Below are 22156 nucleotides of genomic sequence, written 5' to 3'. Positions count from 1 at the left end.
ACGTCAGGCTGGATCCGAGTGATTTTTTCGATAAGTACCCCTGCGCACCGGTAGGTGGAGTCGATCGGCTCTGCGCCTGTCATTAGAGTGACGTCGCTGTACCTATATAAGCGCCACCTAGACGCGCGGACGAGTTACTTTTTCAAAACTTTCCATCTCAGAAGCCCTGATCTTTGAAATCTGTCCACAGAGCAGGGAGGATGGAGTAAGGAATCTGCAGCTAGATATAGTCTCTACCAGAAAAGGCCTTACCGAAGGTAAGTAACTTTTTCATCTGATAGAGACTTCTAGCCGCAGATTCATTACCTTTGAATGGATACCCAAGCAATACCATCCCCAGGTGAGGGTTTGCGGACACATTTAAACTAGGAAGTACTGCAGGACCGAACAGGTGAAGTGCCAATCCCTACAGACCTGACTGTCCAAGCAATAATGTTTAGTAAACGTGTGCACGGATGCCCACGTTACTGCCTGACAAATATCAGAACTCCCATGCTACGCAGTGGGTGCAGCTTTAGCTCTGGTGGAATGAGCTCATAAGCCTTCAGGAGGCTGCTTCTTTGCCAATGCGTAGCAGATCTGGATGCAGAGTACGACCCATTGAAGATGGTGCGCTTCTGCACCGTCTGATTGTTCTTTGCACCAATATAACCCACAAAGAGTTGGTTGTTGTTAGACCTGGCACCATTGGCGTGGGTCTCCCTTCCATTTTTGCTGTTGCCTCATGCGTTTTTGCTGGTGTTAGATGCGTTGGGCACTGTGCCACTGCTGTCCAGTGCCATAGTGCGAGTGCTCCCTACTGTAAATTGATGTATTGATTAGTGGTTCCCTGATTGGATATTTGGTTTACTTGTCAGACCCTAGTACAGTGCACAGAGTGTGCCCAGGGCGTGTAAATCCAAATGCTGCCAGTGGGCTTTCAGCACGGATTCTGCCACCCACAAAAGCGGCCTTCTAAAATGTGTCTGAGGTCTGCCATTGCAGAGCCTGCATGCAGTCTGGTACTGTCATGCTGACTGGGCAAGTACACCCACTTGTCAGTCCTTAAACCTTCCATTTTCTTCATATTATTCACCCCTATGGTAGGTCCAAGGGCAGAATACATTGTAAGTATAAGGTAGGACAAGCCTTGGTGTGTGTGGCATGTCCTAATAGTGAATTACAGCCATTTTCGTTTTTCACTATTGCAAGGGTACCTGTTCTCCATAGGCCAGAATGGGCTGCTGGATTGTTATGTGTTTATAATCCTAGCAGACTCAGAGAACATGGTAGAAATTCGAGTTTAGTATGCCTGGACTCAGAATAATAAAATACATCTTTTATTGAAGTTTATTTTAATATTGTGTGTTTGCAAATACCACTTTTAGTAAGTAGGTATTTGCTTGCCTAACCATTTGAGCCTGCCTCTGCGAGGTTGTGTATTCCTTGTCTGGGTTTGTGTGCGACAGGGCTGGGGAATTCCAGGAGACAGGCTGGGGCTGCCCGGTGGTGAATAGGGAGATCTGCATATAGATGGGAGGGAGGAGTTGCACCTGGGGCCTGAATAGGGCTGGGCCTTCAATCTATAATGCTGGCTCCACCCCCTGTGGTGCGTCTGATGTCTTTGCCCTGCACACTGAAAGAGGAGAAGGAAGACTGTCAACAAAGTGCTACAGGACTGTACTTGCCTTCCACAATGCTGGCTCCATCTCCTGTGGGGCGTCTGATGTGCCTGCCCTGTGCTGTGCTGTGAAAGGGAAGGAGAAGTCTGGTAAACAGAGTGCTTCAGAACTGGCTTGAACTGGGCACAGGCCCCTCTTCCCTCTGAGAACAAAGTATTTTGGGTATAAGTATTGGGACCCTGATCCCATGAAATTCGATCACTTCTGGACTTACAAGACAAAACCTCTGCTGAGGAGAAGGAACCTGAATAAACTGAGGAGAGACTATTCCCAAGCTGAAGTGCTGCTTGGGGGATTGGCCTGCAGTGGTTGCCTGACTGCCAAAGAGAGGAGAAGGAACTTTGGACTTTTATTTCAAGCTGTGACCGACTCTCACGACCGGCCCAGTGTCCTGTAGGCACCGCATCAAGCAACGTCTATCTCGAACAACACAAGCTCTGCGCTCACCGACTACGTCCTGACGCCATCACCGAGCCGTAGCCTGCACCACAACTATAAGGACACAGCGACGTGCAACGCCTCGCTACACCGAATCGAACTGGTCTGACCTACGCAGTCACTGCTGCTTATTTCTAGTCCTGCGACCGCACCGGAATTGGGTACCGCCTGGCACGCTTTGCGACACACCGCCCGACTCGCACCGCTGTCCTGACTGATGGACGTCAGCTCCCGAACTCCGGCTCGTTCACCACACCGCAAGCTGCAAGCACCACATCGAAGCGACGTCTCGCCCTGCAACGCAAGCCTTAGATCCACCGACTCTGTCAACGGGCCCCAGCCTGCACCGCATCGAGGGACAACGTGTCCTGCAACGCTTCCTTTCTGCACCGCGACGATCACCGGAACCGGCTCGCACATCCGTGCCGGCCGCCCCAAGTAAAAGGTACTGTGACTGACTCTGTGGACCACTGAGTGGGCCCGTACCGACACGGTCTGCTGGATTTGCTAGACTCTGTTATTTTTAACAACGCTGTAGCCCGTCCGGGCTACCGACTCGCACAGAACCTTGATTTAAGCAGTTTTAACCAGAACTCTTGAAATCTAACATTACTGTGGATTCTTTTTGTCGTTTATTGGTCTTGTGGTAACTCTATATAAAGTATACTTATTTTTGATATAAAACCTGTGTGGTGTCCATTTGTAGTGTTGTCACTGGGTTACTGTATGTGGTCATAAATGTTTAACTTACAATGCCTCTGAAATAAGTCTTGACTGCTCGCGCCACGCCGCCTAGAGTGTGAGCAGGGATTATTTTAGGAGTGTAATCCCCCTTACTCTGACTAGAGGAGAGGGTCCCCATTTGTCACAAGTACCTACCTGTGCCAACTAGAGACTCCCAATTCTAACAGTTGTCCACCAAGAACTCTAGTTTGCAGTCAAAGTGGAAAGACAACACTGTTTTTGGGTCCAGACGGTGGAGTTGCTCCTCCTCCTCTTTGGAAGGATGTGGAGCAGCATAGAAGGTGGCCAAAGGGACAGATTGGCCCATATGAAATGGAGTGACCACTTTTAGCAAGAAAGAGGCCCTAGTACAAAGCACCAGTTTGTCAGGGTAAACCAAGAAAAAGGGAGGCTTGGATGACAAAACCTGCAGCTTGCTCACTCTCCGGGCAGACGTAATTGTCACGAGGAAGGCTGTTTTAATCATGAGCAGTCAGAGGAGACAATTGTGAAGAGGCTCGAAAGGACCATACATCAAGAAAGTGAGGACCAAATTACGGTACCACTAAGGCAAAGGAGGGAACATATGTACAGGGTCTTTCAGAAATCTATTAATAAGAAGGGTCTTAAATTAAGAAGGTTGGTCAGGTAGCCGCAAGAAGGCAGACTGAGCAGAAAGATTACCCTTCAGAGTGCCCAAAGCAGAGCCCTGCAAGTCAATTGTAATAATAAACAGCAAAATATAAGAAGGGGAGGCAGAAAGTGGGTCAATTGACTTTTTTGTAAAATATGATACAAATCACTTCCCACAGCAGGCGTATACCTTCTTGGTGGAGGGATGCCTGGCTTACACAATAACATTGCAGACTTCGGGAGGAAGGTCAAAAGCTATTAACTGCTGCAGCTCAATTTCCACTCAAGAAGACAGAGTTGACCGGTTTGGGTGGGGGACCCTCCCCTACTGCTTCAACAGAAGATCCTCCTAAAATGGGCAATCTGATCGGAGGATTGTTGGTCATGCTCAGTAGCACAGGATACCAGAATCTCCATGCCCAATCCGGAGCCACAAGGATTACTTGGGCCCAGTCATTCCTGATCTTTTTGAGAACTCTGGGCAGGAGTGGTATGGGTGGAAAGGCATAGAGGAGGTCAGAGCTCCACTCGAGATGAAAAGCATCTCCAAGTGAGAGCCACATTGGAGACTCCAGCGAACAAAACTGCTGACTTTGCGCATTCTCAGCGGAGGCGAACAGATCTAACCAAGGCACTATCTACTGCTGTAAGAGACCTTGCGCCACCTCCGTTTGGAAAATACATTTGTTATCAACTAGGCATCAAAGCCGGAGTTTATCAGCCCTGGCGTTCAGTGAACGTACCAGGTGTTGAACCTGCTGCTCCTGCCATGTCCAGAGACGCAAGGCCTCTTGACAAACGGTCCACGAACCCAACCCGCCGTGTTTGTAGCTGTACCATATGGCGATGGTGCAGTCTGTGAACACTTGTACCAGCCGTCCCTTGATGGAGGGTAGAAGGTTTTTTATTACCAATCTGATCACTAGGAGCTCCAACAGGTTGATGTGGGGTCTGGATTCCACCGAAAACCAGAGTCCTCTGACCTCCACCTCTCCCAGTTGGCCACCCCATCCCAGGAGTGAAGCATCTGTCACTACTGAGAGATCTGATTGGGGAAGGGAGAGGGGTCTGCCCTGACCAGTAGCGGCTGGCAGGGAATGAGGTTGACTGGGTGGGGGGGAAGGGAGGGTGGCAGGGGAGACATAGCAAAAAAAGAAAATGCCACTTAACTTTTCCACCAGCCATCTCTCCTAGCTTCTCCGGAGTCCGGCAGCCAGGAAGCACATTGGCTCCCCATAGCCAATCACAATGCTGCAATGCAGCATTGTGTTTGATCTGAGTGCCATGGATTGGTGCTCAGATAGGGACTGGGGGCCTTGGCATGTTCCTCAAGGCTGTGTAGTGCAGCATGGTGGGGAACAAGCTAAGTGCGCATGACTGGCCATTCCCAGACGTCCGGGCAAGCAGTCATGTGCACTTAATGTGCACAAAGCACTCCTCTCCCTGTGCCTTCAGCCCAGCCGCCCTGCCCTAATACAACCCGAAACCAACAAAAAATAAAATTATAATAAATTAGTTATTATCATTTTATTTTTTCTGTTCAAGAGCAGAGCAGCGACGCTCCTCCGCCTTAGCGGAGGACACACCCCTGCATCTGACCCAATGGCAGTTCATTAGCCGCCACTGCAAATTCTTTGTAGTTCCCTCAGACATCTGGACCAGGTAGGAGAGATTCCCCTGATGCTGCGCCTACTTGAACTTCAGGTCCCACTGCAGAGGTCACATATGCCTTCTGGCATGCGTGACCTGCAGGAGGTCCAGCAGCCGCCAAGTCAGTCTCACTTAAACCCAGGATAGAGGCTGAAACATCGGATTCATAGCCTGAATATTCTGGACTTGCTGCTTGGTACGATAAATCTTAAACTACAGTGTGTACCGAAAAGCTCAGATGAAGGGGAGCATCTGAAAGGGAGTCCGGTGTGACTGTGACTGATAGTGTTCCCCGACTAATGCATTAGGTCCGCCATAGCCGGGAGGTGGAAGATGAGAGTCTGGGGTGAGCCCACCTTCAGCAGTCAGTCGTCGAGATAGGGGGAAGACTGACACCTCTGATCTCAACTGAGGAGTTGCAACCACCCCCATCAATTCTGTGAACACCTGAGGGGCGCTGGTAAGGCAAAAAGGGAGCATGGTTAACTGAAAGTGCTTGTGGTCTACCGTGAACTGCAGATAATGCCGGCAGGACAGGGATATCATGCAAGTCCAATGCTACCATCCAGTCTTCTGGATCGGGGGCAGACAACACCTGAGCTAGCGTGAGCGTCTTGAAATTCTCCGTTTTGAGAATTAAGTTGAGGGTACTGAGGTCTAGGATAGGTCGAAGGCCTTTGTCCTTTTTGGGGGAAAGTAGCAGGAATAACTACCACAGCCTACCTCTGGTCCCAGGATCCTCTCTATGGCTCACTTGGCCAAGAGAGCAACAACTTCCTCATGGAGCAAGGACAAATGATCCTCCAACAGCCGGTTGTAAGATGGAGGCATGGAGGAAGGGGTGTCCCGAAGGGAGGGAGTAGCCTCTTGGGATGATCTGCAGAACACACCTGTCCGATGTTAAGAACTGCCAGTGGTGGAGGTGGTGGCGGATCCTGCCACCAACTGCACACCCATGGTCTAAAAGGGCAAAATTAGGAAGGTTTGGAGGCCTCAGCTGCCGGGGGCGTGCTAGCTGGACCAGACTGCTGGCTACCGATCCACAAGGCCAGTAGGAACCACACCCTCATCCATGCAGATGCTGGGAAGCTTGTGCGGCCTGGTGGCTGGGATAGGGTTTGCGCGGTTGAAATTCCCTTCCATAGCCACGAAGGGCAGCCGAGAGGCCCAAGGACTTGGCCATAGCCTGTGAATCCTTAAAGTGCTCCAGCGCCGTGTCTGCCTTGTCTCCGAACGACGAGTGCCATTGAAGGGCATGTCCATAAGGGAAGCATGGACTTTTTCCAAGCAGCCAGTTGTTCTCAGCCAGGCGTGGTGCCTCAGGGCCACCATCGAGGAAACCGCTATGACCAGTGAGCCATCGTGTCCAGACCACAATGGACTGTTAACTTTTCTGCATCCCTCCCATCCATATTGGCTTGGGAGAGGATGGCCCGTGCCTCCTCCGGGACCTACGGCAGCACTTGTGCGACTGTATCCCACAGTGTGTGTGAGAATAGCGACTAAATAGGCATGCAGTGTTCACAGATCGCAAAGCCAGGCTAGCAGATGAAAACATTTTCTTACCCGAGGAGTCCAGCCTCCAGGATTTCCTGTTTGAGGGTGCGGTAGGGAATGCACCATGGGATGTGGAAGCTTGGACCACCAAGCTCTCCGGGGTAGGGTGTTGGGTCAGGAAGTTTGAGTTCCCAGGAACGGGTGGTGGTGACGGGCAATCAGTCTATTCACAGGAGCCCCTGTGCAGAGTTTGGATCAGGTTCCCAGGAGGACGTTGGTGAGGACCTCATTGAATGAGAGTAGTGGATTCTAATGAGGAGGCTCCCAGTTGCAGCATCTCAGTAAAGAGATTAGTTTTGACAGCCACCGAGGGCAGCTGAAGGTCAAGGATCTTAGGCGCTTTACCCACCACCATAGTGTGAAGCTCCCTCCTTCGTAGACACAGTAACAGGTAAAAAGCATACCCAGACCTGGAGGGGGATCCAGTCCCCCCCAAGCCTCCCTCCTGGCGCCAAGGGGCCCAAACTGTCCTCGACAGGGTCAGGCCCCCCAAATAGGAGATGCAGGGCCACATAAAACTCTTTACTTTGGGTGGGGGTCACTCTGCCTCCCGGATATTCAGGAAGGCGCAGTGCCGCCACAGGCACAGGGTCTGTAAAACCGGGCCTCGGATGCCGATGCTTCTTCATCGCATTGGCTGACGGATGAGGAGTAGTCAAAGAGCACTTCGACTTCTTACTTTTCTATTTGTGCCTCTTTCCTGAATGCACCGACAATCTTGAATGATACAAAGAGGAATTCGGACTCCGTGCACAATCCTGGAACCTTCCTCTCGACCGGGACCGCGACTTCCACAGGCGCGTGCAGGGCCACTAGCAACTTCAGGGACTGCTTCCCTCAAAGCCTTCAGCGCCATGGCCCGGCAACTGGAACACAACTTGGTGTTGAGGTCACACTCCAGTCACCACAGATGGACAGGGTGCGGATCAGTCACCTACATCGCCCAGTGACAGGCTCCGCAGGGCTTAAAACCAGTTCTGACTGTCCTTGAGACACCAAGAGGAACCTCAAGAAACAGCGGGCAAAAATTTGTAACATTTGTATAAAAAATGACAGAGGGTTAGCGCTTTCTTGCAATCAGCGCTGGCTGGTGGGTAAAGAAAAGAACCTACGTCAGCGCGCATGGGTAGTGCCTATATAGATACTGGATCATCACTCTAGCATGGATGACGCAGACGACTGACGAAGAGCAGATTGACGCCACCTACCTGCGCATAGGATACTGATAAAACATTCTTCCAGATTGAGTGACTCCTGAGAAATTCAATCTGCAGCTAGAAATCTGTCAGATAAACTGCAACAAAAGGGAGTTTGAGGCAGAGATATAAGAGAGAAAGTAAGCCAGAGGAAAAAATAATGCAGGTTGGGAGAGCCAGATGCTGCACAAAATGGGGGCTGTGTGCAGCGTAAGCTGGGCACATGAGGCAGGTTGGCTGCAGCACCTTGCCACGGACCAGGTCCTACAGACAACCCCTGCTGCACATGGCAAAAGGTGGTGTGCAGCAGTGGCATGCCATCCACAGTGAGTTGGGAGTAGTGGATGGCCAAATGCCATGCGCAGCGGTCATTGGGCACCCACTGCAAGTTGGGCACAGCACAAGGGCAGGACACAGGATGCACGCAGGAAGAGTTCAGCGCCTATGGTGGGTTGGGTACAGGAGTCGGCCAAGCACAGTGAGTTGGGCACAGGTTAAAGGCAACACCACGCTACCAACTTTCGCTGTGCAAAGCCAAAGGCCATGTGCAACTAGGATTAGAAATAAAATGTATAATAAAAAAAGAAAATAGAAATTCACTAACAAAACGTTAATAATAGAGTTATTATTGTGTCTGAACAGCGCCACTCATTGCCTGCCGATTTTGAAATATCATTGGAAAAAAGGTACTCAAATAAGAAATGTACATGGTGGGTGGTGGGAAGATATGGTGTGCATACTATAGCTAGCAAATGACACAGGTTTTGCCAGTGGCGACTATTTTTAAAAGCGGTGAGGCTTAATACAGGGCAGGAACTCACCTCACTTATTTCTATATGTGCCTTGAAAGTTGCCCATATATATTAGGAATTACTTTCATTGTGCCTATGTAATCATTTTGTTATCAGTACCCCTATGGAAAAAATCACGTACAATATTCCAGTACCCAAATTTTGCCCAAAAACCACAGGTCGCCCATATGCCAAAAAGTACCACCCGTATTTCAGAGGCAGCATTTTATCACATTTTGCTTCCCCCAACCTGCCTACTCTTCCCCATATGCCATGGCTGCCATCTACAAGGCAATTTATTTTCTACAGTATGCCATCACCAGCATTTTGCCATAAGTGCCCCTTTATGTCAGGCATTTCTTCCAGTGTTTAAGGGTCTGCATATTGCCTTGGGTGCCCTCCCTTATGCCAAGTATTACCAATACAGTCCTTGAGAAAGCATTTTGCCACGAGTGTCCCATGCCAATAATTTCCTCAAGTATGCAAGCACCAGCATTTTTCCACAGGAGCCATGCCAAGAATTACTTCTAGTACGTCATAATCTACATTTTGCCATCAATGCCCTTGCTTATGGCATGAGTTACTTTGTGTGCCACCATAAGCCCAAAATTAAATTGAGTATGCCATGGCCAGCAGCAGACTCACAAACACATTCTTACTCACACTTCCTCACTCATGCTCACTCCCTCTGGCCATCAACTCTCTTCACCATTTCTCACTAACTCACGCTCACGGTTACGTGTACACACAACCATACTCATACTTACTAACCACTTCTCACTTTCACTTACACACAATCAAAAAATCTGGGCCCTGGTGCACCTGCTGCACCGTTGATAGTTGCACACCCAATGCCCTTCCATACCCTCTCACAATCTCCAAACACTTGCTTCTTACTCTCTTTTCCGTCACTCAATCGCACTAACTTATACTTATTCATACACTCTCAAATTCAGATTCTGTCAGGATTGGAGGCTTGGATTATGCTGACAGAAATATGGTGCTGGGCATTAGAACCAACAAGACATGATTCCCAACAAGTGATCTGAGAGCAGCAAGACCCACCTCAAGCCCTCTCACAACTTTTTGGTATGATTGGAAGCACAGCCCTATAAAAAGCTGGGACAGTGGTTGGAATCCTGCCTATGCTGCACGCGTGGCTCCTCACTGGCCTCAGAGATGGATAGACATGCACCAGGACAGCCACATTTTAAAGCCGCTACACTATGCTACTGAGGCATGCACAGTATATCTGCTAAATAAAATGGATTGTGCTTCTGTAAAGGGACCGTAGTTGAACGATGCCCCTCAGACACACGCAATTCAGACATCCAGCTACAGAATGTTGCATTTTGTAAACCGCACTGTAGCTGGATTATGCTTCAGCCCCCTCAGCATCCTCCTCCTCCTGTCATCAGGAGCCCGGAGAAGATGCCGAGATGGCTGGCCTGTTGCACTGACAGTGCTCATCAAAAGATGAACCTTGTGTTTACATGAATGCTGTTCAGTTAACTCTTTAACAGCAGAGCCAATAGACAGAGTATTGTAATTGCATTTCTTTAGCGCTTACTACCCCTGACGAGGCGTCAAATCGCTTTTTCGGCAGGTAGCACGCTACTCCGGGACCCATAGAGGATTAGTGTTGAATTAGCATAGTGAAACATGCAAGTACTTTTTAAGTGGTGGTTAGGTTAGTCAGTTATTTGGATTTGGAATGATATCAGAAGGATAGAGGAGGACAAAGGTTTGTATTTATTTATCACTTGTTGACGCATTCAGGAAGCCTATAAGGATTAGTGGTGAATTAATATGGTGAAATATGAGGTAATTTCAGTGGTGGATATTAGTCTGTTACTTGGAGTGAGAAAGATAGCGGGGGGATAAAAGGGGAAGAAAGATTTGCATTCATATAGCACTTGTTACCCCTGATGGGTGTTAAAGTGCTTTTCTGGCGAGTAGCACGCCACTCCAGAACCCATAAAGGATTAGTGTTGAAAATTAGTATAGTTTTTCACTATAAGCCTCCCTGAGGCAGTCGCTGTTGTACTGTCACGTTCCCCCTGTAGTATTTGAGAAATGCTCTATTTGTTCTCCTAAGGGCCCTTGCCTCTGTATCCATGCACTGAGCGTTATATATGTACTTGTACCTCAACTTAGCAAGCACTGTCTTACTTTATTTTCATATTCTTTGCTTTTGTGTAATTGTACATCGCTAAATATATCAGTCATCTCTGTAACGGAAGAATTATTGTACTGTGTTTCTTTTGCTCTCTTCTACTTCAATAAAAATGATTTGAAATAAAAAAAAAAGAAAATTAGTATAGTATAAGTATAAAGTCATTTGAGTAGTAGATATGCTATTCAGTTATTTGGGCAGTATATTAGTATATTTGAATATGGAATTTGAGAAGTGAACATGTTAGTCTGTTAATTTTGATTGAAAAGGATAGTGGAGGGATAAAAGAGTGAAGGATTTTTTTTTTTTAGATCTTAACAGTAGGAAGAGTCTTTTGGATGAATAAAAAGGAGTTTTGGAGGGGAGGAGTCCGAGGGGAGAGTTAAGAAAGGTTTGTTCATTTTAAGTGTGTTCTTGTGCTGCATTAATGATATCTGACTAATAGTTTAAGTGAACAAAGGCAGAAAAATCATGAACACATACAATCTAGTTTAAAGTCGCGTTTAGTATCAGGTCTGGGCCTTTGCAGACTTTTACAACAACAAATGGGCGATATTTTTCTCTTGGAAAGGCAGCAACCTTAGTGCACATACATACAGCTTTGAGCTGTTTGTTGTCTAAGACTTACTGTGGACAATCCCCAATACTTACTATGGACTTTGCGTCATCCCACTTCCTACAATTGGTTGCCATTTTTATGAATCATTCGCTTTATCCCTATTTGATAGCTTTTCTTCTTCCTCTCTTGTTTGACCCTTCCCTTTTGCTTGGGTAACTTGTATCCTGCCAGTGCCGATATTCAGGGAACTACATTAATTTTTTTATTTTATTTGAGCACTTCACGGGAGTGCATATGCTTGTTGTCCCCAAGTATTTTTTTCCCTCTCACTCCCTCCAATTTCTGTGTTGTTCCCCCCCTCCCAGCTCATCCGTTGCTTCCCCCACCCATCCTGGCTTTTTTAACACTCTCTTCCAGTTCTTCTGTTACTACCCTGCTCCCCCTCCTTACTTCACTCTTCAGAGAAAACCGCCCTTACCAGCTCCTCTGTGCGCCTTCCACCTCCCACAATCAAGATCTTTAAAAGAGTATTTTTTTAGTGCATGGCAGCTCTAATATGCTACCTGGCCGCTTCGTTTTCTTTTCTTTTTGAAACTTTATTTAAAGTTTTTAAGAACATAACCATAGCTGCTGCGTTTTCTTTAACGTGTTCTTGCACATTTTTATTTACCACTTCAGGACTGGCACTGGTGGAAAAGCAACGGAAATAAGATTGGCAAGCTAAAAGAAAAGGTAACACCATTGAAAGTTGAAAGTATTTGATTTTCCTATGCTTGTTTTTAAAAGAAGAGAACAAGTCAACAGCTAAGTTAAATACAAACTCAAGAAATGTCAGAGACGAAGATCATTTAAACTTAAAAAAGCACACCAAACTGAAAATGTAGGATCACAATTTCTATGATTAAAAAGGGGTAACCTAGGAATAATAGTGCTTACAGCGACAAGCGATACATTATAGAACACAAGAAAAGGGGAAGTAAAACAACCCACTTAATCGGCTATTATAGATAATCATTCTGTTTTTGCCTGAGTAACTACATTTCTTGGGCTAAAATAAATCGATATTAAGGACGCGCAGAGGACGGAATATACCTGTTACCCCACTGTGGAGGCCAGCACCCCACTCCCATTAAAAACGAAAGTTTATTCTGGGTTGGGTTGAAGGCTCTGGGGGATATGTAGGTATTTTACACCACATTTTTAAGGGGGGCATCAATTGTGTTGCTCCACTGGAGAGGGGTCAAATTTGAAAAACTTCAAATCCTGTTCTCATTGGACAATTCAACTAGACAATGCTTAACACAGCCTCATTTGCTTACAGATGTTAGGCATGCATAATGTAGTGCTGCTTTCCTAAACGAAAACTCGGTAAAGTCGTAGCTAGTCCCTGGTTCTCACTCTCTCTCTATCTGGCTGAACAAAATAGGGTTTAGTGACTGCTCTAAGGTTAAAAACCAAGGACTAGACCTACTATAAGTCACATGGAATACTGTGCAAAAATCTGAAATAAGGGTGGCGACAGCACCCACAATTCAAGTATAGTAGTACCTATGTAACTATGAGTCCACTTCAGCTTGTAATCCTATCTGAGGGCTATACAGTGCAACATTTGTACTCTGTTGTATTTATCTCACATGACCGCTCAAGGAAGACACGAATAATGCAAGCATTAAAACTGACAATATCACCCAACCTATTCATACCCATTGTTTGCACCCATTTTCATTTAGACACAGGATTCCAAACAAAGCCAGATTGAACTACTTTGTAGAACGTCAACTGATGTGGCTTCGAATGGAACCCAAGGGGGATTTGTGCTGTTCTCACCCTGTTTCACCCCCTAATTTAGAAGAGCCTTGGTGCTACGAAATGCAATGACAAATAGTGCTCTGCGTGAGTGAACTATTAGCACAAGATTTCATTTTAACATGAAAGTTGATCAGCGCTATGCATAAGTATGACTGCTTTCCATTGTGTGCGTGTCGTCCTAATATTTAGTGAATCTGGGATGGTAATTGGAAGGAAAACAATCTTGAATAACAGTGGAGAATAGACAGTGCTATTATATACCAATCTTTGAGTCTGTCATCTGCATCACAGTGAGTCTTGAGACCTCATGATCGCTTGTAAAAGGGATGCCTCCTGAATGTATACTGGAATATTATCAACACCTAAAGCTCAAATTCGATGAACGCCAAAGCACCCAAAAGTTTGGTCATCAGTAATAGGACTTCACCAGCATGGCTTACAATGAGGGAGGCCTTTTTGCCACCTCTCAACACTCCAGCTTAATAAAACTGTCTTTGTAGACTATGTATTGAGCGTTTTTTCCACTTTAGGAACGCTTTTAATAAACATTGTCAATGAAGTGAAGACAGTCTGGCTGACTCGAGATGATATTACAGAGCATCTATCTTGTCACAGCGTGAATCGATCAGTTAGTTTGCATGAGTTGGAGGTGGCCTAGAGATAGGTAACACCCACAACTTCCATTGTCACTGGTGCATGCAGCGCACCATGGTACAGTGGACACCAGCAAGTGGGAAACATGGCTAAATAAATGTGGCAGTACCTTCAATCTAGTGGCGTCGAGGCGCATGTCCACATGCTCATCGCTCTTCCCCAGATCCTGCAGTTTGTAGATTTCTTTGAACTGCTGCAGGCTACGGTAGAGGTCCAGGCAGAAGATGTTCAACCAAAGAAGACTGGTGGGGTCCACTGTGAGTGTCAAGTTGTTCAGCTGCAGGTACAGATTGGGATTCGGCACTGCAGGTTGGGAGACAGGACAAGCATACTTAGGAGAGACAGGCCAATGGGGCAGGGAGAAAAAGTACCCCAAAGGGGCAAAGAAAGGGGCCAACTGAAATGAGGCAGCCCAGCAGTGCAGGACAAAAAGGGCTGTCAATTGGAAGGGTGCCAAATGGGACATGGTAAGCCCTCTTGTGCGGCTAACAAGATAGGGTGAAAAAGAAAATGATCTCCGTGACAGAGCACACAGCCAATGAATAGGGTGAAGAAAGAGACGGGGCGAAAAAAGGTTACCTTTGAGAAAGTTAAGGGAGCAGCAGGGTGCTGGAAAGGTAAAAGCCACAAGAGGAGAGAGCAGCAAAGAACGTATGAGAATGAAGAGCTAAGACAAATGAGCCAGGTATGAGGACATGAACAGAAAAAGCTAAGAATATGTAACTTGCTTACCTTGTAAAAATCTGTTTGTACCATTAGTGCTATAGATACACATGCTCTGCCATCTAGTGTTGGGCTTGGACGTTTTCAAATTGTTTTTCTTGGTAGAAGTCTTTGGAGTTGCACCGTATATAGAGACTCCGCCCTTATCTAGCAATGCACATGGGCATCGACTTCATGACAGATTGGTTTTCTTCCATCAGGTGAGAGTATGATAGTGGTGATTAGGGACAGAGAGTAATGTGCATGTGTATAGCAAAATTAGCTGAAGTAATAAAGAGAAGAGATTTGTGATCAGAGCCACACGCTTTCGTGGAGGAGGGTGGGCGTGTGGGAATCTACACCACTACATTCTAGGAACAGATGCTAACAAGGAGTGTAGCATGAATTGAATTAATTTGAATTTGAGGGATTTATATAGCGCTCGTACACCTGGCGGTTTCTTGGCGATGCATTGCTATATACACACACAATCTGCATAGACTGTAAGGCAGTACCCTTCTAAAAGCAGGGGCTAGCGAGTGAATGATGCAGATATCAGAAATACCTTAGGATACAATAGAATAGTTTGGCCAACTATAGCCTGTTGTCTAGCGAGCATATCCACACAGCAGTGTTTGGTGAACATGTATGGGGTGTGCCAGGTGGGTGCATTACAAATGTCAGCAAAGGGAAAGCCATAGGTGCAGCCTTCTTCTGTGTAGAGTGTACCCTGTGTGTAACCAGGAGTGCTCTTCTGGCTGTGTGATAGCATGTCTGAATGCATTAACAATAACTGCTTTGGATATAGACTGACCCTCGTGAGGCTTTGAGAAGGCCACAAAAGATTGATCTAACCTACGGAAAGGCTTAGTCTGGTTAATGTAATACATGAGGATGTGTTAAACAAAAAGACTGGAAGTTCAATTGTCTGGTTATGGTGAAAAGGGAATGCCACCCTGGACAGGAATTTTTGGTTAGTCCTGAGTACTACCCACCTTGGGCCGGAACTTTGGGTTGGTCCTCAGTACTACCCTGTCATTATGCATTTGAATGAAATGTAATATGAACGCCTAAAGTTTGCTAATGAATCTGAGATCCAGAGATGCATCCAGAAAAGCCACTTTCCAGTAAAGGTATCAAGAGTGCAGAAGGCACCATGCGTCTGGTAAAAACTACATTGAGATTCCAAACTGGGGGCGCAGGCGATAAACACTGGCAGGGAAGAACCTTTCGAGAACCTTCATAAAGGCCTTAATGACTGGTATGCTGAAAAGAGAAGAGTGTTTTCCACTTCGCAAGTACATTTCGATATTAGCTAGGTGAAGTAGAAAGAAAGTGAAAGCTAAACCTGAAAACTGGTGATGGAGTAAATAACATATTCTCTTCAACTGGGCTGCATGACAACCTTGAGTAGTTGGCTACCGGACTCACACAAGATATCTCATGCATTATTGCAGGAGATGTAGATAACCAAAATCTATGACCTCAGGTACCAGCTCTCTAGATTGAGTAGTTAGGGGTCTGGATGAGTGATTTAGCCTTGGTTTCAGGTTAGAAGGTCTGGCCTCTTGGGGAGCTTCTCATGGGAACCGGTGTACATTTCAAGGCGTGCAAAATACCAGGCCTTTCAGGCCCAGGTGTGAGTTACGAGAATGAGAGTCTCAGACATTTGTCTCAGCTTCTGCACAAATGTAAGGAGTGGGAGATACAGAAAATTGTAAGCAACTATCCTTGACTAGTACATCCATAGTGTGTTGCCCGGGGACTGCGGGTCTGGGTACCTGGAGGTGAAAGTTGTACATTTTGCCTATTCGTGAGTGGCAAATAGATTTATTTGTGGGGTGCTTCAATGGATGAAGTGGCTGTGGAGGACTTGTGGATGAGTTCCCACTCTTGAACTTGTTGGTGCACTGTGCTTCGTAAGTCCGTAAGGTGAATGCGTTGGGGGGAGTGCGGAATGTCAGATGGACTGAACGAGGAAGGAGAGGGATCGAGAATGAGTGACTTTGTGCTTTTGTAGGTAGTACATGACAGCCATGTTGTCTGTCCTGAGTAGTACCCCTTTGCCCCGAATGAGTGAAAGGAAAGCAAGATAGCTAGACCGCCTGCTTGTGACCATTGTGCAGAGAGGCACTGTTGCAATGGGTTCATGTGTAGCCCGGCGTTGAGACATGTGGCAATTCATGAGGCGATCATGCCAAGAAGGCACACTACAGCTCTGACGGTAAGGTAACGTTTTGGCTGAAAAAGAGGCACTAGCTGTTAAAAAGCCAAGACCTTTTGGTAGCTGGGATAGCCGTGCCTGCAACTCAATTTAATGTTGACCCCAAAAAAGGGGTGTATCTGCATGGATAACAAATGGGACTTGGTGGTGTTGATAGTCAACAAGAGGCTGTGGAGGGGGGGAGATAGTAGCCAGGGAGTGCCATAAGTACTGGGGCTTGCTTGCACTTTTGATCAGACAATCGTTCAGGTAGGGGAAGATGTGGTATTTCCACTCCTTAACTGTGAGGCGACCACTGGCAGGCATTTGGTGAAGACCCTTGGGGCGGTGGTCATGGAGTGGTAACACTTTGAACTGATCAAGGTGGCTACTTACCCCAACATTAGTAAGCGGGATGCATGAGAATGTAGAAAAACATGTCCTTGAGGTCTAACTCCAGCCGGGCAAGATGGCGGCCGTTACTGTGGCCATGTGAATCGCATCTTTGAGAAATCCTACCGTATTTGCTGATTCCTGCTGTCCCCACCGCATGCTTTGGCGGTCTCGGTCCTGGCTTTAGGGAGTGCCGCTGCTGTATCTGCTGGCGGCGTGGACAACTCCCAGTGCTCTCTCCCCACCGGTACGCTGTGCCTATCTTGCCGAAGTGATGCCGCCGAAGACGGGGCAAGAAGCTTTATGAATCGCACTCCCCCTGGGAGCACCACCGGCCAGCAGCAGTCAGCTTTAGATGCTGCGGCGATGGTGTGCTCTGATGTAAAGAAGCGCTGCTCTACCAGTACAATGCTAGAAGGCCCTACAAACCTCGGAGAACAGAAAAAGAATCCCTTTAATAAAACGGTGCCTGCTCTGTTCGAGGCACATGGCGAGAAGAATAAAACATTACGGGAGCCTCCTGCCAGCTCTAAACGTATTGTGAAAGCAAAATGTGACACACCTATGCCTGCCTCCGCTACTGCTGTTACTCTCACAGTTCCTGTGTCAGTTTCTCAAGGCATGGCAAGATCGCAGGATGAGTTGCCTGCCCCTGGTGCGACTTTGTGCGCCAGGATGTGCATTGATGGTGGTCCGATCACCTCAGGGTACCGGGGAGCCCATAGTCAGCCGACCCACCCCCCTTGCTGGTAACTCCCCTGTGGGCAACGACAAAACAGACTCTGCTGCTAAAAAAACCTGCTGCATTATGGGACCTGTTGTAACGCATCAATTAACCCCTTATCCTCAGAACGCTCCGGAGGGGATAATTTAACAACCTTTAAAGATTAAAAGGTTGTAACAAGTTTTACTCACTGTCGGACTACTCAAACTCCTCGGGGGAGGAGCATTCAGTCATTGATTGGGCGGCAGATGAAAGCCTGCATTGGGAGGAGGAGAATGACAAAACTTTACTGGGTCAAGGTGCAACGGCTAGTCCGCATGAAAAGGCTACCTTAGCAGGACAATCTAAGGATATGGCAGGCTCACTGACCTGGGATTATTCCTTCTCAACCGGCTTGCATGATAAAGATACTCTGGCCGAGATCCAACCAGGTGATGATATCCAGAATGCCGAGATAAATCCAGAAGAAATCACACTCCTTATAATATATCAGACCATCGTGGCCTTAAGGAAAGAAAAAAGAACCGAGAGCTCAAGAACACAAGGCGCCTATCGGAAACTTCAAAACTCAATTAGAAGAGTTGCTGAGTCATGCACCGATTTCTCAATTGTATGGGAGAAGCAGAAACCAGATTTTCCCAGCTGGAAGACTAACTAACCGCGCAAAAAAATCTTACAGAATCTATAAAATCCATTAGAGATGATACGGTGTGGAAACTCACGGACATCGAAAATCGATCTCGGAGAAACAATCTCCGCATTTTAGGTGTTCCGGAGGGGAATGAAGAGGGAGACGCTAAACAATTTGTGCTTAAGTTTTTTGATGAAGCATTCCCTGAACTATAACATTGGGACTGAAAAACACAAATCCATAGAGCACACCGTTTTCCCTTCAATGTTCGTAAAAAAACTGGGGGTCAGACTGATTCCCGGCCCCTGGCCATTCTTATATCGCTCAGTAACTTTCTAGCTAAAGAGGCTCTTTATGACTTAGCCAGACCAGATAGAAAGCGTAAGGGCAAGGAATGTGATTTCTTTGTGCGCCCTGATTTTTGTAAGGCTACTGTTGAGAAAAGATGGCTCTACGTCAACTCATTCCTGCATTCCAAGCTAAAGGGGTGCAGGTTTTCCTTCTTAAAGGGCAAACACACTTTTTTTTGTCTGAGATTCAGGCTTAGGAATTTCTGTCCTCTATTTAGGTTTGTCATGGGGGTTCACTAATTTGCGGCTTTCAAAACTTAGTGGGGTAGGTACCCTATTAGATAAGTTCAGGAGTATTCATTGGATATGACTTTGTTGATATTCACTGTTATTTTTCTTCTCTCCTGTAATTTGTTAACAACGATAAGCTGTTTGGTAACCTATCCCGTATTAGTTTGGGTTTGAGGATTTGAGGAGGGGTGAAGATTTGTCGAGGTGTGGGTGGTGGTGGTTTTCTGCTCCACATCACCAGGGAATTAGTTCCCTTTGCCTCTTGGAAGGGGGGGTAATGGGAGGGGGCATTCTGTGAGGGAGAGGAACACGGGTGGGGGGTAGGGGGGGGCGAGGGCAGCAGGGAGGACATGACATGACCAATCTGTCCGTTCAGTATGTACACCCTTTTTTGAAAGATACATCCATAATGTCAAACTCAGCAATGTCTAAAATCTTTTCTGGAAATTATATTGCAAGTCAAATCGTTATTCTTCAATGTAATTTGGAATATGGCTAGGGACAAATTATCGATTTGTTCCATTAACATCTGCGGTCTTAATGATCGCAAAAAAAGGGGGATATTTGTGAAAGTGATTAAGCATATGCAAAAAGAGGTGTTGTGTGTACAAGAAACACACATCTCCTGGTGCAACCGCAATTGGCTCAGCGACACCGGTCTTGATCTATTAGCATGTACGCATCAAGGGACCAATACACATGGTGTAGCGATTCTAGCAAAACATGGAGTAATTGTCTGTAGACGCAAGAAAGAGGATCAATTGGGATGGTGGGTGATCTTAGATGCAGACATTAAGGGTTTCATTTTTACTATTTGCTCCATATATGGTTCGAATCTGGACGACCCGGCTATTTTGAACTTTATTAATATTGAATTAGCAACCTGGTCATCCCCTTTGGTAATATGTGGCTATTTTAATATTCACATCTAGCATAACTTTAATTTATCTGGTTCCATGCCATATTCCGGCCATAAGAACAAGACGTTTAAAGCATTACAGGGTATAGTCATGGAACACGGTTTATTAGATGTATGGCACAGACATAGATCCGGGGACCCAGGTTACGCCTTTTTGTCTTCACCACATAATAAATTGCTGCGGTTAGATTCTTTTTTTTGTTCGCAACAATTGGCAGAAAAAGTGGATATTAATCTATTTCCGAGAGTCATTTCCGACCATAATCCTTTAATTAAAGGGATTCCATTATTTGGGCTCTCGAGGACTTCAAATCCATGGACGCTTGATAAGAAATTGCTACTAGATACATCCTATTGTCAATATATGGCCAAATGGATTCCTGAATTTTTCAATATTAATCAGGGTACTGCCCCCAAAATAATTGTATGGGATTCATTCAAAGCAGCTTCACGCGGTGAGGCGCTTAGCTTCTCTTTACATCGTCAGAAGGAGATTAAGGATATGACTAAACAATGGATCAACGATTTGGCTTCTGCCGAATTTGAACTTATCAAACAAATTGGTCTTGGCCAAAGTACGGTTGCATGCCAAAATATAATATCTGTTACTAAATTAAAAATACATTCATTTTATGCTGAAGAGAATGCTGCTAAATATGTCCAGCACAGGTTTGATATTTACGAACTTGGGGAAAACACCGGGTAACTATTGGCCAAACGTATAATACAAAGAGCTGTGACAAACGCAATTAGTCGTATCAATGACCTGCAGGGCCAAATATTGGATACATCTCAAGATATACTTAGCTTTTCGTAACTTTTATACTCAATTGTATACTGCAGAAGCTGAAGCTACTATCAGTAATGTCACGGAATACCTAAGCGGAGTTGAAACTGCAAAAGCTTCCTCTGAGCAGAATGAGACCCTTAATACCCCTATTAGCTGGGATGAAATTGAGTCAGCGATTGTATCTCTATTCCGGGCTCAATGGAATCCCTTTGGAGTTCTTTAGAACTTTCCGGCAAGGGCTGAAGCCCACTCTAATATCTCTATTCCAGCTTGCCCAACAGGGACAGACCCCCAAATCTTGGCATCAGACTACAATCATTGTGTTTAAGAAAAAGGGCAAATCTGAACTAAATCCAGGATCTTATAGACTGATTACCCTTATCTCTTCCGATAGCAATGTTTATTAAAAAATAATTGCTTCAAGGCTTGGCACAGTTATAACTCCATTAGTATCGCTCAGACAGCATGGGTTCATCCCGGAAAGAGACATAACAGACCATGTTATGGGCGCAATTGCCCTTTTTGATAGGGCGCAAGCCACGGGATCCTTGCTCGGGATGATCCTGTTGGATGCAGAAAAGGCGTTCGACAGGGTCTCCTGGCGGTTCCTCTAGTCTGTTCTACACTGGAAGGGTTTCACATCTGAGTTCATCCAAGCCATTCAAGCGTTATATATATCCCCTGAAGCAACTATTCAAATAGCTGGACAATACTCGCAATCATTCAATATCGCCAGGTGTATAAGACAGGGTTGTCCCTGCTCTCCATTATTATTCTCACTTTATATCGCTCCATTTTTAGGGAAACTGGAAAATGAAACCAATATTGAGCCCATGACTCTAAATAATATTACCTATAAAACATTGGGTTAAGCCGATGACATTTCTATTCTTACTAGCAATTGAAGGCTAGCCTTTCCTATAATGAGCATTTGTGCTAAACAGTTCGGTGTAGTATCCGGCTATAAACTGAACGTTGATAAAACGCAGTGTCTACATTCGGACAATCTTCATCCATCTGAATTCATAACCGTTCCGGAGGTTACCTATTTGGGGGTTAGAATAACAGCGAATGTCGAACGTATTCCGGCACTTAATGTACAACCTGCTACCCAAATGGTTAGTAATCTTTTGGAGAGGTTAGATTGCTTGCACCTATCATTACATGGTCGATGCAATGTCAACAAAATGACTATTTTACCAAAAGTTCTATACTTTTTTTGCACTATACCATTCATTTTCCTAACGTCTTTTTCTTTAAAAATTGAACAGATCTGCTCTAGATTTTTATGGGGCTACCTAAGGCCATGAAGGGCCATAAAGTGGATGACTCTTCCAAGATCAGGGTGGGAGGGAGGCATGCCAAA

General features: G+C 46.0%; 1 protein-coding gene across 4 annotated transcripts in view; it reads right to left on the bottom strand.

Annotated features, from left to right (window-relative positions):
* Nucleotides 1–22156, bottom strand: part of BLTP3A (bridge-like lipid transfer protein family member 3A) — a 636759-nt gene that overhangs the window by 244536 nt on the left and 370067 nt on the right. For all 4 annotated transcript variants that reach the window (XM_086923213.1, XM_086923214.1, XM_086923215.1 and 1 more), the window contains exon 13: nucleotides 13957–14150. In XM_086923213.1, coding sequence (XP_086779339.1) covers nucleotides 13957–14150 — 194 coding nt within the window. The remainder of the gene's footprint in view (nucleotides 1–13956; nucleotides 14151–22156) is intronic.

The sequence above is a fragment of the Lissotriton vulgaris genome, chromosome 5, assembly GCF_964263255.1.
Source record: "Lissotriton vulgaris chromosome 5, aLisVul1.2, whole genome shotgun sequence".
Classification (NCBI taxonomy): domain Eukaryota; kingdom Metazoa; phylum Chordata; class Amphibia; order Caudata; family Salamandridae; genus Lissotriton; species Lissotriton vulgaris.
The sequence above is the reverse complement of the archived record's forward strand: the minus strand, read 5'-3'. Positions and strand labels throughout refer to the sequence as shown.